At 44.1% G+C, this 18,558-nt stretch overlaps 1 protein-coding gene across 6 annotated transcripts in view; it reads right to left on the bottom strand.

Annotated features, from left to right (window-relative positions):
- dock4b (dedicator of cytokinesis 4b) overlaps positions 1-18,558 on the bottom strand; it is a 100,276-nt gene that overhangs the window by 10,408 nt on the left and 71,310 nt on the right. For 4 of the 6 annotated variants that reach the window (XM_041072520.2, XM_029160240.3, XM_029160242.3 and 1 more), the window contains exons 22-47: positions 18,362-18,462; positions 17,592-17,673; positions 16,968-17,138; positions 16,188-16,380; positions 15,884-16,020; positions 13,521-13,655; positions 12,872-12,970; positions 11,921-12,015; positions 11,758-11,833; positions 11,292-11,392; positions 11,165-11,223; positions 10,322-10,470; positions 10,014-10,099; positions 9,067-9,093; positions 8,604-8,699; positions 8,430-8,490; positions 7,750-7,843; positions 7,360-7,508; positions 6,777-6,863; positions 6,579-6,683; positions 6,195-6,336; positions 5,150-5,316; positions 3,793-3,879; positions 2,866-3,042; positions 500-583; positions 189-308 (exon numbers count right to left, since the gene is read on the bottom strand). In XM_041072520.2, coding sequence (XP_040928454.1) covers positions 189-308; positions 500-583; positions 2,866-3,042; positions 3,793-3,879; positions 5,150-5,316; positions 6,195-6,336; positions 6,579-6,683; positions 6,777-6,863; positions 7,360-7,508; positions 7,750-7,843; positions 8,430-8,490; positions 8,604-8,699; positions 9,067-9,093; positions 10,014-10,099; positions 10,322-10,470; positions 11,165-11,223; positions 11,292-11,392; positions 11,758-11,833; positions 11,921-12,015; positions 12,872-12,970; positions 13,521-13,655; positions 15,884-16,020; positions 16,188-16,380; positions 16,968-17,138; positions 17,592-17,673; positions 18,362-18,462 — 2,880 coding nt within the window. The remainder of the gene's footprint in view (positions 1-188; positions 309-499; positions 584-2,865; positions 3,043-3,792; positions 3,880-5,149; positions 5,317-6,194; positions 6,337-6,578; positions 6,684-6,776; positions 6,864-7,359; positions 7,509-7,749; positions 7,844-8,429; positions 8,491-8,603; positions 8,700-9,066; positions 9,094-10,013; positions 10,100-10,321; positions 10,471-11,164; positions 11,224-11,291; positions 11,393-11,757; positions 11,834-11,920; positions 12,016-12,871; positions 12,971-13,520; positions 13,656-15,883; positions 16,021-16,187; positions 16,381-16,967; positions 17,139-17,591; positions 17,674-18,361; positions 18,463-18,558) is intronic. The other 2 variants (XM_041072522.2, XM_029160241.3) reach the window with 1 other exon arrangement.

Genomic DNA, 18,558 nt, shown 5'->3' with positions numbered 1-18,558 from the left:
CATTCAGCTGGAAGCCCCTAAACACAGCGGTTGGTTCCTGCAGTCACGTACAGAGAAATCTTCCATTAAAGAACAGAGTTAATGATTGAGGGAAAATGATGTAAAGTGAGATTGCATTCATTTTCCTGCTAAAGTGATTTATGGCCATGAACTCATTGCTCTGTTGGTGATCTGCTGTGGGAGCGTACCTGAATGCCCAGGCTGGATTTCATCAGGTGAAACTGGTCCACCAGCTTTTTGTGCAGAGGCCTCATGTCCTGGGGGACGAACTTCTCGTGCACAGCGAGGCCGTACTCCAGAATATGCGCCTGAAGAAATAAATAAATAAATAAAATCAATGCTGGTTAACGGCACTTCCTCAAAGGAAACAATTCAAACGTGAAGGATTTCTGACGTGACGCAGAATAAACAGGCCGTTAAGGAAGCGATCGTGCTCAAGATGCTTTCCTCGCCTTTTAAACACACACACTCGCCTGTGACATTTATCTCCTTTACAGACCTGTTCAAACATGAGCTCCCTCAGTCTTCCGATCTTCTCGCCGTCCTCGGGGTGATTCATAATGTAGTCCTTTACGAAAAAGGCCTGCGTGGAGGCAAAATGCAGAACATCTGTTACAGTATGCTCACGCCGGGAGCTGCGGCACTAGTGCTGCCTCGCACTGCAGTGTTACCTGAATCCCCGCTGGGCTGACACACTGAATTAGTGTCCAAACTGCCTTTTTTTTTGTTTGTTTGTTGTTGAACCTTAAAAACATCCACGAACAAAGCGAGCAAATAAGCAAACAGAGTAAACGAACATCCAGCTCAAATGGGGTGGAACACTCCCGCCTGTGATTTTGTGCTGTGATATTTATGTCAAGACCAGGGACAAGAAAGAAGCCTGGATGAAAATAGATTTCAAAAAGCCCGACTAAATCTGGCTGCTGGAAATACTTGACTGATTTTCCTTTGATTTCAGAGTCATTTGTTCTCAGATTCTAAAAGCACTGGATCATGTTTCCTCAGAAACATCACAATTCTTTCGATTCGCTTTTCCAAACGTCTCCTTCAAAGAGGCGACTCAAAGGAGGAACAGATAAGATTAAAAAAAGCGCCCTGGTCTGCTTTGAATGATGACAAAGGTTTTAGTTTCATCCATATGTTAAATGTCAGATCCTCAGTGTTTACAGTGATGTGATGTGTCACATAATATGGGGAATCTGAAGCAGGGTACACAAGGAGGACAGACGACAAACCGAGGAAATATTCTGCTCACAATCTGCTTTCAGATCTGCCACAGGAGGAAATGCAAAAAAAGAGAGAGAGACTGGGCTGAAAGGTAAAATGGGGAGTTCACAAAAAACATCAGCACAGTTCTTCTCCCAAGGACACAGCTGTCTATCTCCAAAGAAACGGATTCAGATGAGAGATGAGATAAGGATGTAAGTGCTGCTCTGACCCCCCCCCCCACACACACACAGCTCAATATCAATGAATGTATGCGACTATGCATTGAGGTCTATTAATACGAGGTTAGAAATATTATTATTCCTGATAAACGTTCTCCGATCTTTAGAAACACATGATATGGCATTAATCTCTTATTAAACTACGCCACACAGAAATACAAGACATTAAAATGTTTAATTACATACCATCATATACTTAATTAGACTGAATGCATTCATGTTAATAAAGTATCACTAAAGAGAATTGCTGTGTGTCGGTAGGAGAAGCAGCAACAACAATCCATTATTTTCTACAAATGATGAAAATTTCCCGTCGGGCTGCGGGGAGTGAGACGTCGCCGTGGAGTGGCTCAGTTAATCATTAAAAAAGTCCAATTAGAAAAGGAATGCTGAGGGGGGGGGAAATAAATCAGACAGCATTCTCCCCGGCGGCTTCCGGCTCAAACTATAGCAATGAATCTGAATGTTAATATGGACAATTTCTCCTTCACGTGGAGCAAATCAAACCTCCACCGCTGTCAATCGGCCTTACACGCAGAAATCAATGGGCGAATAAACGCGCCGCGACGCTCGGCGAAGAGAAATGAGAGTTGCTGAAGGCGACGACGTAGTCACCGCAGGAACGCAAAATCGTTGAAATATGTCAAATTACACATTAGGAATGGTGAAAGAAAGCGGTGGCCAGTCGTTACCTGGAAAAACACCATCTGGTCGTACGCGTCCATGCGCTGTGGATGCGATCGAGCCCGGAGCCTTGTGCTATTACGGGGGAGATGGAAATGAGCAGGCTGCAAAGCTCTGCAGCGCCTCACGCATCCTACAAACCTGAACGGGCTCCTTCCACGCAGAGACGCGATCTCCTGCTCTGAGCCGACACACACGCACACGCGCCCAGACAGCACCAGCATGAGCGCACGCTTCCTCTGGAAGAGGGCGGTTGCTATGCGACACAGGCCCACTTCACAACAAGCGAGACAACAAAAACACGCTTCCACCGGTGGATTCCTCGCCACCTGTCCCCCCCACCCTCCACCTCCACCCTCCCCTCGCCGCCATCTTTGACCCGACCTTTCTCTGGCCTCACGCCCATCCATCTCTCTCTCACCAGTGCCCCCATCCATCCGCCCGCTCTCCCTTCGCCATCCGTCTCATTTTCCCGCTTCCATCTCCTCCCGCTCTCGGCGCGTCTATCCATCCCATCAAACCTTCACCCAGCCATTCATGCGTCCATCCATCCATCCATCCATCCATCTGTTCATCCGCTCCTCCCTCAGTAGAACCGCTCCCCGTCTATACATCTCCCCACTAAAAATCCACCTTCATGCATCATTAGCCGATCCATATGTCAGCGCACCCCCCCACTGCTTCCTCAGTCTCTAAAACCCTCCAACCTTGTCCCCCACATATCCATCCATACCTCTTGGTAGCGGGCCAGTCCCCCGTTGACAGCCGCGTCGATGACCCCGTTGAGGCACATGGTGAGAGGGTTGATGTTCTGCATTTGCCGGCTCTGACACTGGGTGATCAATGTGCGTAATTGCAAGTTCTTGTTCTCTATGACCTCGATGGCGTTCTCCAGGGGGCTCACCTCCACCTTAAAGAAGGAAGACGATGGGAGATTTTACTGCTGCCCTCAGTAGATGAGAGGAGGACCTGCTTCATTTAATGGTTTATCTCAGCTTGGTTTGGTGTTCATTTTGTGTACACACACACACACACACACACACACACACACACACACACACACACACACCTTTTTTGCCTCATTCGGCATTGCTTCATCTTCTGTCTCACACAAAGCCTAATCCTCTTGCTAATAGAGCTTTCGCCCGTTCTATATTCTCTATGCTACAGCCCTGCCTAACACCATAGAATAACACTGCGTTCACAATCCACAATTTCACACCACGCTCGGCAGCTATGCACTAACGAATATGCGCTTAGACCAACACAAACAGACAATGTGTTATGTTTTGCATACGCCGGACAAAAAGAACATTTAAAATCCTCCCACTCTCCAAAGGGCTGTATGAGGAGATCCAAGAGGGGAAGCTTTTGAGGGGATTTACATGTAACACTGTGTGGGAACGGAATGAAATATGATGATTCCAGGCTGGAAACAGTAAAGCTGAAATAGTGGAAAAAATCCATTTTAAAATAATTGGAAGTGTTGGTAAGAACAACGTCCAATCTGTTCAATGGAGGAAATGAAACGTGTCCGTGACCTAGGCTGTTATTGTTTTTCAATGCGACGACCTGGATCGATACCTGGGCACCAGCCTTCGCTCTAACCCGCATCCTGTCAGTTGAGCGCGTGTCGCAGCTACAGTGCGTGTCCACTCACCAGCTCTCTCTTCTCCACCTCAAACCAGCGGGAGATGCCGGGAAGACTCTGGACCAGCGTCAGGGTCGTCCTCTCCACCCACAGGCTCTGCAGGATCAAACAATACGCCTGTGACTGTCAGCTGATCGTTAACAAACCCTCCACAGCCACGTGTTTGGGTCAGATGTCAGGTCGTACCTCATATCATCATTTCTGCATCCTACAGCATCAGCATATAAACCACGCCAGTGCAATTAGCATAATAGAGGATGTAAATAGTGCAGTGGACATCTGCAGTATGTAAACATGTCAAGAAGCCTGACAGATCATTTCTGGGTGCTGGTATAAATAACACTTCAGGTCTGATGAATGTTCTACTGCTCAATGTCTGCTTCATAAAAAAACATATTGACTCATTTATTATCAGTGATTTCCGTATTAATTACTTGAGCTTCTGTAAGGTACCTTGACATGGCTTACTGTGTACTGTATGCTCTACAGCTGCAGCTCACTGAATGGTGAGAAGGTGTAAATGAAGCCAAATTTATTTAAAGTTTACAATCCAGTGTCTTGCTCAAGGACACTCCAGCAGAGTAGATAAGTGCTGACAAGTGCCATTGATTCCTTGTCCTCGGGTTGAAGCAGGGTCTTCCGTCTCACTACAGAACCCTGCTGCCCTTTATTGATCTGATCCGCTCTCAGGCCAAGAAACCCACCCCAACACCGCGGAAATAAAACACGCATGTTGCAGTTTGAAATCAGGAAGTTGAAAGACGGTTCCAATGAAAAGAAAAGTCTCGACCTTTGCAAATAAAAACCTGTTGAATTTCGGGAACACCTTGCATTGCTTCTTTATTAAGAGGCACCCCTGACGCATGTCCTGCTTCCATATTAGGTTACCAACCATGTTATTCTCACCTGACGACTGGACATTTCTGATGGAAGGATGATTAAATATAATTGAATAGCAATGATGAAATTGACATCATTGAAATCAGAGTGTGTATTTAGCTCCTGTAACGAGGTTATTTCTATGAAACGCTGGCTGTTAGCACAGCTTCTGAATATAATCAGCAATATATATATATATATATATATATATATATATTCAAGGGTCGTGTTGAATAAAACATTAGTCAGACGTAGCCTGATACCTGGGTGCAGGTCCAAACTGTCACTACCTACACAGGCCTACAGGTACAATGAGAACCAGATCATTTAAATGTCTCATTTAGGAGAATAACATTTTGCAGCTGCTTCACAAATCATAAAAAGCCACAATGAAGAGAAACGCTTGCATGTACAGTACTGTATGTGTGTTTCCGCTGGCTGTTGAAATTCAACTCGTCTTCAAGCCAACTTTTCTTTCCCGTCGTACCTTGAACTCATTCTCCTTGTCTTTGGTTCCCTTGTGAAACGGCCGGTCATATCTGAACCTCCAGATGTGATTGAACTTGTAGAAGCTTTTGATGTTGTCAGGCACTCCGTCTCTCTGCAGCACGTCCTGATTCTCCGGGATGGGGGTGACGGCGTAGATCTGCAGGTCTGGAGGCACCGGAAGTCAAGGAAAAGCGCACGGGAGAGAGAGAGAGCACGGCGACTGGCACATTCATTCAGTCAAAGATGACAAGGACACGCTCACAGTCAGGGGTTTACAGAATGGTAAACGGCTGAGTGAGGGCCTTTTAAGGTAAACTCTCTCTGGTGCTTTATAAGGCCGTACACAGCTTTATTCACAACAGCAAATACTACACACCCAGAAAACAAATGCTACAAACTGCAGCCATCTCTTCATTCCTTAATAACCAATAATTGCTGATGGAGAATACCCCAGTGGTTTCTGCCAGACCCAACACAAACACTAAACTATCACACTCACGCGTTCTGTACACAGTCGCTGTGTGCTCAGACCACGAAATACAGAAATACGACGATTAACAAATAAATGAAAAACAGCATCTTACAGTTTATAGGGAAAACGGGGCCGTGTGTGGAGGGGAGGAGAACGGGAGTGGAGCACGAAGCAGTTCAGTATTAGAGAGGGGCTTCAACAGGGACATCCGTTCATAAGAAAGTTACTACTAAGGCCACAATGAGGCTGACTGTGTTGAGCATCATAACTAAGGAAATGCAGATGACTGCAATCAATACTTGGATCAATTCACAGCTTCGCTCATCCGGATTTTAGGAAACAAGAGGACGATGTGTGGTGGGCTTCAAAGTTGGGTTCAGGCAGCCTAGTCTGAATTAATCTACAGCAGCTGAGTTTGACAGCGTGTTAGAGCATCCGTGCATCCGCATAAACACACATACATAACTGCATGTACTGCACCGTTTTTCTGTACTCGCATATTTGATGGTGATCATCACAGATTTATGCGTCCATGCTCGTGGGAATAAATCTTGTAAACAGCCAAGGATACACTGAGCGTCGGCCTGGTATATGGTCTGGTCTGGCTGGTTGACGTGCTGCATGGCGATGGCATGGGGAAACTCGTTAAGCATCCGCTGCTGGAAAGCCTCCAGCCTCTCGTAGTCATGGCCGCGGCACACAAACTCCTTATTCTGCAGAGGACGAGCGAAGGACAGCGCGGAGTTAGTTTGACATCTAGTGGCCGCAGTGCGCCACTGCAGCCTCATCTGCAAGCGCCACCAAGGACAGGGACGGTTACATCATTAAATGGCATTGAATACGAGATGCTGAATGTCACTTGAAAATGGCAGAGGCTTATATAAAGAAAGTTCAGGGTAGAAGTGTGGCTCGACCTCTTCATCATGTCACAGGGAGAATGTGGAGGGTTCATTACCCGTAAGAAGAAGGGAAACTTTTTTCCATAGAAACCGACTCTGAAGAATTCAGGCTCTAGCCTTTGCTGGTCCATGATCTTGTCGTAGAGAGACGCTTCCATCATCTTGCAAGGAAAACCAGAATCAAATGAACATGAATATATAGCTTACGCATAAACAGTTTCAGTTTCTGGAAAGACCCCACAAGATTAACTCACCCTCATCTTGCTCAAGTTCCTGTAGTCATAGTAGGACTCATACTGATCAGCCAGTTCTCTGCACAGGATGATGCCATTCTCCCAACACTACACACATAAAACACATGCAGCTTCATTCTGACCATGTCCTCGTATCAAAAACAATAAACACACGCTCATTTAAATAGAAATGGAAGCTTTCTCTGCAGTGGTCCTGTTATCCTATGCTATTTCCACTGGATGGCGCTGGTGAGTTAACAATCTAAAGAGTCAGACTGAAGTTCTTGATGCAGGTGCTAGCAGGACCCACCCAACCATCTTGCTAATTAAATGGAAAGCTTACTTTTCCTGCTGCCTACTAATCCCCGCGCGGCCGTGCTGCCAGATGGCAGAGCTCGTGAATGTGAAGGTAAATTGCACTATGAATAACGAGGGGAGCAGTTTTAACGGCGGTGTAGGGCAGCATTATTTTATCACGGACACCAGGGTTGTTTTCTGATGTTCAGAGAGCTAGGATAAGAAATACATCTGAGGAGGAATGAGAGGGAGCACAGCCTTGATTCTGTACAACCGGCAACGAACAGCAGAAGAGGTTCAAGTTCACCTTGCCCCTGTCAAAGTTCTGGACGATGGTGAGGTGCAGGTACTCCTTCCGCTGCCACTCGCTCTGCATGGGGTAGTTGAGGAACTCTCTGAGAGGCCTGTCGGACCATTCCAGTAACTCGTCGTACAGCAGCAGCGTGTATGAGGCCTCTGTGACACACACACACACACACACAGCCGAGTTATTACACACCACTAGGAAAACATGAATCTGTGTCAGGCGTAAAGGGCTGTGAGGGTAAAAACATCAAATGGCTTTGAGGGTGACAGGCTATTGCAATAATTCATCACACAGGAGCAGAGTCGACAACACAATTGAAGGATTACCCGCACACACTCAAATAACCTCCACGTTAGGAGGAGGGGTTCATACAGTAGGACATCACAGTACCTGTATAGTTCTGGGCTTTTAAGTGCAGGTCGTAGAGCTTGTGAATGTAGCGGATGTACATCTCCTCTTTGTTTAACTCGGTTTTGTAGAAGTTCTGAAAGGAGCCAACAACAATTGAGACAGAGAGACAAAGACTTTTGTAACGGCGTAATGTTCAGGAGATCAGCAGCTGATGAACAACACTGGTCTTAAATAAGAGAAACCTTCAGCACAGCAAGCAGGCAGACACACATTTCAATGTCGGCAATACAAAATGGTTTAACTCTAGTCAAAGGATCAAAACTGTTTCTATGCCAGCACATACAGTAAGGAGAGATTTGAAAAGATTTAAAATGCAATAATGACAAATATAACAGCTTTACTTCGACAATTACAGTGCTTCATAACATTTTTTTATCATACTCATTGAAAATAAGGTGCGCAAATTACAAAATTGTTGTATGTTGTACACATGTCTTGTGCAGAAGCAGTAATCGTGAAGTGTAATGGCTTTATTGTAAGCTGCAAATAGGGAGCGAGTGGAAAGATTTTTATGAGCTTTATATTGGAAAACATAAAATATGTAGTTATATCTCAGCTCAGACTCAAAGATATAAAAAGTCAACTTAACGCTGCTCATTATGATAGACCAAGTCAATAAATCAAGGCCTAGTTTAAGAAAAGAAGCTGCAGCAACTCACCAGTAAACTGACAGTACAGCCAATCTTTTTCCCATCCACTTCCCCCAGCTTCATGCAGTCCCTTTGATAGATGACAGAAGCACAAGGCGGCGATATGATGTCATTAAAAAGGGTACAGCATGTGTAAATGTGTGCTATTACATCCACAGCAAGCCTATGGCTGCACTCTCTCACCTATAGTCCAGCAATCTCTCCATTAGGCGAGTGACGGTAGCGATCAGCGAGATCCCACTCTCCCTCCAGGTCTCTCGCTCAATTTTCTTCAGCAGGCTGGAGGGCAAATGAAGAGAGACAGAACAAGACAGAGAGATGTAAAGACCAAAAGAGACAAGAGGTAAAAGAGGGCGAATGGAGATGGGGGGGGGGGGGGGGGGGAATTAAAACCAAAGAAAAGGAAGCGAAGCAAGGAGGAAATTAATCCCAGTCACACCGGCCTCACCTATGCTTGCTGACCTGCCTGAGGCAAAAATTATTCACAACAGTCGCTCTGCACTGTTGCCACCTCATTTGCTTTTACAATTAACTGCTAATTTCAAGTGACAAACATCCCAGCCGGATGACTCGTGGCTGACATCATCGTTCCCCCGTCCCCCCTCACACAGACGACACTGAGAGAACAAAGAGGAAGGCGTCTTACCTAGGGTACGGACCAAACAGAGGAATTCTACTCCAGGCGGGAAGCATAGGCGGAATAAATTAATATTAATACGATTAATACCAGCACACACTCACACAGGTCAGTTCAGGGGTTAGTGGAGTTAGTAGGAGGAAAATAAATTAAGAACCATATTATAACAACAAATTAATAAAGAAAGCAAACTAAAGTAAGAGTAAAACTGAAAAGCATTAAAAGCAACTTCTAATCTGCATTTATGCTAAGGTAGATATTGAATGTGTCACAAGGATTGCAAATGTTTTCTTATAGCATATGGCACAATCCAGACTAATGACAATAGATGGTATAGTTTTAATATGCAGTGATATTACACATTAGATCTGCTTTCATGTTTTACATAAACAATGGTGAGAAGGAGAATGATTGACTATGAAGGACAAAATACTTCACGACCAAACTGTGATTCACATCTGTTATATGAGACATATACTGCGTGTGAATCAGAATATGACTTAATTCAATAAAACTGTTTTTTTAGTCTCTAATTTGGAATGTAGGAGTTTAATTTTACAATAGTGGAGAGGGACGTCAACAGAACCACAAAAGAAGCCAACATACACACACACACACACACACACACACACGCTGGCGATAGCACATAAACTAAACATGCAACAGCACAAATCTGGGAACACAAGGACAGAGTGGAGGGACTGGCTGTACGGGAGGTGTGAGTCGAGATGAAGGTGAACCTGAATATGAATAACTTACCTCCTATTATTGATAAAAAGACACATGTGGACATTTGCATAAAGCTATTTGCCTGTGGGTGAAGCGGAATGTGTGTGTGTTGTGTGTCCTTCGGCTTTAACGCAGTGCTTTGAAGATACCAGAGAGTTGACTTGGTCTTTAGTTAAAATCCAGTGTGTGCACCTGACTTGAGCTACTGTGTTTCCTGGTTCACTCACATGCTGTTGAAGAGCTCCCTGTACGTTTCATCTCCTTTGCCCTCAGACATCAGGCTGTCCAGCTTGTCAATCAGCCTGGCCTCCACCTATGGAACAAACAAATACATCTCAAAAATCTGCCAGATCCATTCAGTTAGATACAATTTGAGGAACAAGTGTCCTATTAGCTTGCTGTTGGTATAGTTTCAAGCCTCTAAACGCTTTCCCTGATTTCGCTCACTGCAGTAAAAGCTGAATCATACTTCTTAATTTCTACCTCTGATTAAATAGGCCTTCAAACGTTTTGTGACTAAATACGAGCCGCGTACCTGTTTGAAATTGCCGCTGCGTCTTTGCTCCCAGTCCATCATGTCGTGGAAGATGGGGATCATGACATTCCTCAGATCAGGTTGTGGCACTAGCGTCACCTCCAGAAAAGGACCAATCATGGCTGGAATGAAGTTCAACTTGTGTTCCCCTGGAAGGGAAACAGAGGTCAACACAAAGGTTGGGCTCTCACTTTAGCCCTGAACACAGCGGGTTTTCCATGTCAGAGGCAATTTGGCCCACTCTGCAAAGCAATCTTTCCCTTTTATCCATGATAAAATGTGCTGTGAAATTTGGTTTAAACGTATCGCACTTAAACTACACAGCCTTGGGTCCTGTTTTGTTATTATACTTTAATATATATAATCACATTGCCTATACTTATCCTCTTTATTTTGAAAGACACTGCCAATTACACAGACATCAAATAAAACTAGAACAAAAATAAAGTGACTTCAAATGCAGTTTAAATTGTGCAGCAGCACAATTAAATTCACATTAAAAGCATCCTCAAAAAGCTGAGGCATCCGCCTGGTTGCCATGGAGACAGTTAAGGCCTGGAGACCTTTTTGTGCTCTTATCAGCTCTAGTACAAATAAATTAGCAGTTGATTTACTTTCACTGCTCCTGGAGAGGTCTTCACCCACACTTCAAAAATGCAGTACTTCCATTCATGTTGTTATGTGGAGATACCTACTACTGTGTCCTTTATGCAGGACTATATGTAGCACTCTGAATAATTCAGTTATCAGCAAAAGTCTCCTTTAAAAGGATTGACTGCATCTAAAAATTTGAACTTAAACAATTTATGAAACCTGTGTTGATGATGAATGTGTCCATCTCACCTAAGTTCTGCCACATGCTGAAGATCTCACAGCCCATCATCACCCGCATGTCACCGTACCTGCAGGGTAAACAGTCATGGTTACGAGCTTGTTGGCTCATTTAGAGAGTGGGCAGCAAAGAACCTACTTTTCCAGTATCTTCTTCCTCTTGGAGGGAGAAAACGACTCCAGTTGCAGACAAGGCTGGTTGATAAATATGACGGACAGATAGAAATACGAATCCCACACCTAAAGGAGACAGCAACGTGTACAGCCTTAGTACTGACTCCAGAGAAACACAATTCTCTGATTGATTTGACTTACGTACTCTAAAAAAACAACTATGCTTTTGTTTTGCAAATGCAGCAAAAGTCAGAATAGCAAATCTAGAATGACTCGGGAGAGAAGAATGTACAAATCTTCAGCTGAATCCTTAACAGGGTAAGAGCTAAATAAAGGACGGATGAATCTGTTCACTTTCATTTTTATTGTGTGCCCCAAGCTTTTAACTGATGGTATTAGCTCTGCTTAATGACTGTTTAATGACCCTCTCTGAAGGCTTTTGTTGTGGCACCATACTCGCACTGACTCATGCTGTGTCCACATTCTCCTACCTTGTAGTCAAACTTGTCATTAAGGAAGTTTTTCCTTAGAGCATCAGAAAGGTAAAGGACAGTGGTGATGATGACGCTAGAACAATAGGAAGAGAGAAGAAAGTGTGAGGCACGTACTAGGCCACTGTAGTATTTGAGTCCTTTCACACGCATTTGTTCTTACTTGTTGGTGACCAACCGCATGACGGTCCAGTCTTTAGGAAACATTTCTGGTCGAATTAAGATCCTGAAGACGGTGAAGATCTGAAGAAGGAAGTCCTGGAACAAACAGAGCAGGCAAGGTGCACCATGTTACTGTACCTTGGTGAAGCCTCGTCATGTTTGGGCAGCAGTAGCAACTCTTATCGTCTCTCTACATGGTGCTGAAATAACCTAAACTCTATGTTTCCTATTTCCCTAATAATCACATATTCATTATGTATTCATGTAATTGTATGGCTATTTGAAGAAAACTGTGATACATGTCTTATATTAATGCTAATAAAACACCCAATGAAGTCCCTCTGTAGCGCTAAAGCAAAAAACCCATATTGTTATTAAGTAAAATGTGCCATCAACCAAACAGCAATGCTGCAATATTGAAGTAATGTAAGAGGTAGAATGAGAATATAAAGAGCTCTACGCATCATCACAGGCATCATCTATTATCTCTATGGCACCATTAATGCGTTTCTGTAGAGACCAGAGCCTCCTCCATCCATTCCAGATCGCTTAGCTTGGGTACTTTTGATAAAAAATACTAGAATTAAGGCACGAAAATTGCTCTCCTTCAATAAGAGCTCTCAAGTGAACACTAGCATTCAGGGATGCAATATTACTTCTCACTTGAGTGAACCTTCTCTCTTTGTTCTTGTGCTTTTTGATTATCTATAAGTGTCCTGCCTCTATTTAACTTAACGCATATGTGAATTTACTTTCAACATAACGCTGGATCAAGTTCAATGAATTACACCACTGGATTTACATGCTTTAGCGTAAGCGAGAGTCAAAATATATTGCTGTATAATCTGCCATTTTAGATATATATAAAAGAAATAGAACGAAAAAGATGCTACCACAACACAGAGAGAGAGAGAGAGAGAGAGAGAGAGAGGGGGGATCATGGTGGTTTTACCCTCAGGTCGTCTTTGCTGCTAAATGCCTGTAGCAGCTTCTGATAATGTTTGTCAGTCATCTGTCGCAGCAGCGCCAACAAACAAGCCACAAACTCTCCCTGGAGGGACAACACACGCACAGAGGTAATATTAACGCCGTCATCCAACCATCAAACGTCTTACTTAGAGACTAACCACCAAGGGAGTTGTGAAAAGTTATGTCAAGGTCTGTTGAATATTTTGGTTAAGAAAAAACAGAGCAAAAGGATTGTGAAGCACAAGATTACAGCAGGTGGTAGAAATAATAATGTAGCAACATTAGTAGAGCAGCCCTCCACCTCTCCTTAAGCCTCTACGACACAATGATGAGTTTACTGATGACAGTCTCATCATTATCCCCATCATCGGTCTGCTTCTATGCTGTGCTATAAATCTTAATTATTGCAATTAATGTTAATAATGTTGGTGGAATTATAGTCACCACGGCACAGCAACTCAATTTAAGAATCTATAATTACTCCTGCACATTTTGTTAAATCCCAAAACAATTTACAATAGAAAACACACACACACACACACACACACACACACACACACACACACACACACACACACACACACACACACACACACACACACACTGTAGTGCACGCAGCGAACCACACATACAGTGACATCCTGAAACTGTAGTCTCATGGCGGATCCAGTAGACTGGGGCCGATTACTAATTTCCAGGATGGTCCGAAGTAAAACTCCCAGAAGGCTTTCAACAATTAACTCCACCTCCTCAGAGACGACAGGCTCCTGCACAAAGGAGAAAAAAAAGCACACACAGTCGTGAAATACATTTCACTAAATCCAGTAAAATGTCAGGTTGTTACTTTGGATTCCAGTTAAAGCTGCCTGTCTCAAAGTTTAATTTCAGTGATGTGCGGTCAGGGTGGCCACCTCGCATGACAATGCCATAACGTGACAAGATTTTCCTGAGTAAAAACTGCTAAATTTGCGCATTTTCTGAAAATATGACGAGAAACCGGAAGTGAGGCATCAGCAAAGGGAGCTTCATCCCCGATGCTGAAACTGTCAGTAAATGGGCTGATACAAGGCGTAGTCCCTTTCTGTTTCACATTTTATCTTCAGTATAATCTTTGCAGCCTTCAGATGGGTTCATTTTACACCATGACTTTGTACAACCTGACTAATGTGTTCATCAGTGTTTTTGTGACATGGCTCCTTTTTCTGATCTTGCTAAAACCGAAAGAGAAAACTCATGAGGGGAGGCTGGACAGGTCTGTGCCTCATCCAGAAGGGGGCGCTGCTACCACCCTTAAATGCAGGGTGTCCCCACAAATGGGTTTCACTATTCTAAAAAGACTTACTGAATGACACTAAGTAAAACAATTCAAGTCCTTGAGAAGTAAATTTGAACCTTGAGTGTAGTATTCTAAACTAAAGGAAGAGCAAACCTGTAAAACTGATCAAAGCAGGATTAAAAGTATTAAAACAACATAAAACTTTTTACACCTCTCTATACTTTAGAATGAGTATGAATTGTAAAAAATACATGGAGGCTACAGGTCAGCTCCCTTACTGCTGCTGTATGTTCCTTTAGGTGAAATAGGAATGTTGATAAAATTTGAAACGTGGCCATTATTAATATGCATTCTGACAATTATATAGTGAAAAATACACACTTTTAAGGTATAATGATTGACTCCAGAGAAAGCACTTTGTTCCTCACCAGCCATGAACCTCACCGCATGCTACTGATTAATTTGCATTACCATCATTTTTTTCTGCACAGCCTTGAACTATGATCTACAGCTGATGTCATTTTTCCTTTGAGCCAACGTCTAAAGCTCCCACCCTGTAATTTTACTTTTACTGCAGTTTTAATGAGTCTTAAAGTACGTATAGGTATTAATAGTATGTTTCAAGGCTAAGGCCATTTAAAAATGAAAGTTTACAGCAGAATGGCAAGCAAGAGACAAAAGCAAAATAGACAGAGCAGAGATTAAAGCAAGGCAAGGAGGGTGAAAGATAAACTGGTGTGAATGTGTGTGTGCGTCTCCCTGTGGCCTCCATCCCTGACAAGACAGACAGGTCTTGGACAGAGTGATAATGAGAAGGAGCCTCAGACTGGCACATCGGCTGCCACTGTTGTCACTTCCCTTTAGATGCAATGCCAGTCTGTGTGTGTGTGTGTGTGTGTGTGTGTGTGTGTGTGTGTGTGTGTGTGTGTGTGTGTGTGTGTGTGTCTTTACCCCTCTTCTAGCAAAGCCAGGCAAACCAAGCGACTACACACACAGCTCAAAGTGTCACTTACATATTGCCCAGTGCTAAATTGATGGGACTCATTACTGGGCTGCATGGCTGCCAATGTCCCTGTTACCAAAACTAATTGACTACATACACACAACAAAGCAATCTGCTTTTGCAACCTATTGGCAATGACTAATTCCACCAGCTTTACATTTCTTTGATGTTATTTTCTAGTTGTACTAGTTATTTATGCACTATACAGTGTAACCACACAGGACCCACTCAAGTAGGAACAAGATTGCCACTTTTACACTGTATGTGTGAACATTACTGAAAGAAGCTGGAATGAAACCCCAGGGACAGACCTCGCCTCGCTTTGGCCAGAGGGAACAAGTTCTATCCACTGCAAAAGCAGCGGCACCTCCACTTCTCGCTAATTAACCACGAGTCCCCTCTGGTTGCCGAACAGCCTCACGGTAACACAGAACACAAGAATCCAAGAAGTGGCTGCCGCAGCCAAGTAATGGCCTGGCCATTACGCTTGTACTTCCACGCTGGCCTAGCCCAGCGTGGAAGTACAAGTTGTAGTTTTCACACTGTTGTTGGATTATGTAACATAATTAGCTTTAGCTTTAGATACTCTGATAGGCAAAACATACTTTTATCTGCTAAGCTCGTTTGTGGCTGCTAGGCTTTAGCTGGAATTGAGCAAAAGGGGTAGAAAAAGGTCAAAAAGTACAGGTCAACATTATTCTGACTGTAAAACGAACCACTGTGCCGTTTTCCTCCTTTTTGATGAGGGACAGCATGCTGGTGAGGATGCTGGCACACATGACCAAGTCCCTCTGCTCCTGCATGTGGGCTTGGAGGACTCTGAGCACCACCGGCAACAGGATGCATCGAGAATCTGCGCAGAAGAACAAGAACATTCATTTGCTGCATTCTTCTGGTTTTACTTAGACTAGCAATCTGTGATCATCTTTATTCAAATCTAACTAGATGAACTTCGATAGACAAATTAGAAAATTCAGTGTGCATATTCAGTGTGCATAGACCTTAGTTCCCACGTCCTACCTGGGTTTATGTAAAGCTGGCTTTCCACAGTCTTGCCGATGCACTGCAGCTTCACGGCCTCCAGGGGGCACTCTGCATTGACCGTGGTGGGCAGACTGCCCAGCGTCTCCCTGACAAAGCCCGCCACCTCCCGCACTGTGAAGATCTTCAACAGCTCACCGTACACAGCCGGAAACGTCCGCAGGAACACGGCCTAGGCAGAGAAGGGCAAAGCTGATAAATGTACTGTATATATCCATACATATCTACAGGTGGTGATGAAATAGTAGAATTGTGATTGGGACTTGATCGTAGCAAGCGTCTTCAGATTTGAAGTGTGCACGGCTGTAAGTGACTCAACAAACATTAGTGCAGTGCTCCAAGAAGGCAGTAACAGCAGTATGTCGTGTGCGCAAAATCAGACGCATAAAAACCACACAAGCAGCTTTTTCTGGCGTGTAATTGTGATTATCTTTAGCGCCTTTAGCCTGTTTGTTTTGGTTTTGTTTGAAATCAGCGAAGGCAGCTGCCCCACTGTGCAGGCCTCCCACTGGAAAAGGAAAAGCTGCCACGGAAATTCCTAATGCGACTTCAGTCCCTCTGGCAGCGTGAAATTCAATTACAGCCAATTTCTCACCTATCACAACTGCATTAACAGGAGTCCTCCAGAAAGGAAACGCAATGCAGTGCACATGTGCCAGCAGGAAGCCATCTGCACATTCACAGATGCACTGAAATGCACCAAAAGGAACTGAAACATGTTCAGGCAGGTCACAGACGTCTCAATACAAACACACACACCTGGGTCTGTGCGACGGGAGTCGTGCCTTTGTTTTCCTGTGACAGGAAGAAGCGGATGGACATGAAGAGCTCATGGATGCAGACTCTGAACTCCTCCTCGTTCTGGCCTCCTGTGGCCAACGAGAAGAGCCGGCGAGACTGGATAATGTACTTGAAGATGTACTCGCTGGCCTGGACGGGAGAAAGAAGAGTCCTCTGTTTAACTTTAGTGCCTCCTTCATGAGAGATTGCACAGGGAAAGAAATGATGTACAGTAAGAAGCCCTGCAAACACATCTGTGGTTATCACTGAACCAATAAGGAAACATTTACTGGTGCAACGAATGAAAACGGAGTAAGAAAACTGTGCCTTTCACAAGTGATTAGAGGAATATGATGTGATTCCCAACGCCGCTGCATGTCTGCTGATTAAATTTGCATGTGGAGCAACAGACAGAGAGGAATTAATGAATGGTGGTGCGATGTATTCAGCGTCAATGGGGAGATAAATAAGCAGGAGTTTTAATTGGTGCAGTAGGTGCATCTGAGCTGATGTTGTATTCGTATGTGTTATTGAGTGCTGAAGTAAAATAGGAACAAGGAAAGTAACATGGGTCTGTGAGCTTTCAGCGTCCACAACTCTCACCTTGAGAACCTGCTGGATATGATCCTGATGCTCTGCATCCACGATGCGGTCCACATACCATTTTAGTACCTTGATCAGGTCCCTAGAGAATGAACACACACACGTATCATTCAAGCACAGTCTCTACTGCTGGGACTGGCAAAATAAGAAAGAAAGAAAATAACGTTTCATCAATTCTAGGGCATAATGATCTTAAAATGACAAATATTGAAATATAAAATTCCTGCTGCAGAGGTGAAGTCACAAGAGAATATTGGCAAATAACACAGAAGTCAGGAAGTGATTTATAAATGAGAGCTTTTCCTAATTCTAATCAGCACTATGTGACATCTATGATCCCTATTAATAACTCCAAGAAGCCATGAGCGGCGGTTTGAGTGTTAATTAACATGTGGCACTTAGAGAGGTTAAATTAAATTTGCACATCGGTGCAGCAGCACAGCGTCTTAGCAGGTACAGAGAGTGTGAGGAAGACAGCTGGTGAGAACAGCAGCTTGTGTCTACAGTGTATGTATGGATACGATGCGGGGGGTGGGGGGGGCTAACGATTCCAGTAATTCCGGTTTTAGCAGCCAGGGGGCACCGTAGCCATGTTGGTCACATGTGAATCACTGCACTCAGCCAGTCGGGCTCCCTCTCAGCACTGACCTTGCTTAGGCTCACATCCTGCCTCTCCGTGTGGTACCTAAATACAATTACACTATTTGCTGAGATACTGCGTGTCCACGGTGCTGCTGTACCTACGAGCGACAGGCTGGAACGTTGCATACCTGTAGGAAAGGGCTCCAGCAAAGTGGCTCTCGATATACGTGTCCATGACTGGCTTGAAATGCTGGAACTTGCTGTCCTGCAGGAGGTTGATGATGTGGACCTGGAAACAAGTGGAGGAGGGAGATAATGCAGCTACAGCCAGACAAAGACAGCTTACTCTATTTTGGACATAAAATATAAAATGTGGTACATGTGT

Source organism: Betta splendens, chromosome 9 (assembly GCF_900634795.4).
Source record: "Betta splendens chromosome 9, fBetSpl5.4, whole genome shotgun sequence".
NCBI lineage: Eukaryota > Metazoa > Chordata > Actinopteri > Anabantiformes > Osphronemidae > Betta > Betta splendens.
The sequence above is the reverse complement of the archived record's forward strand: the minus strand, read 5'-3'. Positions and strand labels throughout refer to the sequence as shown.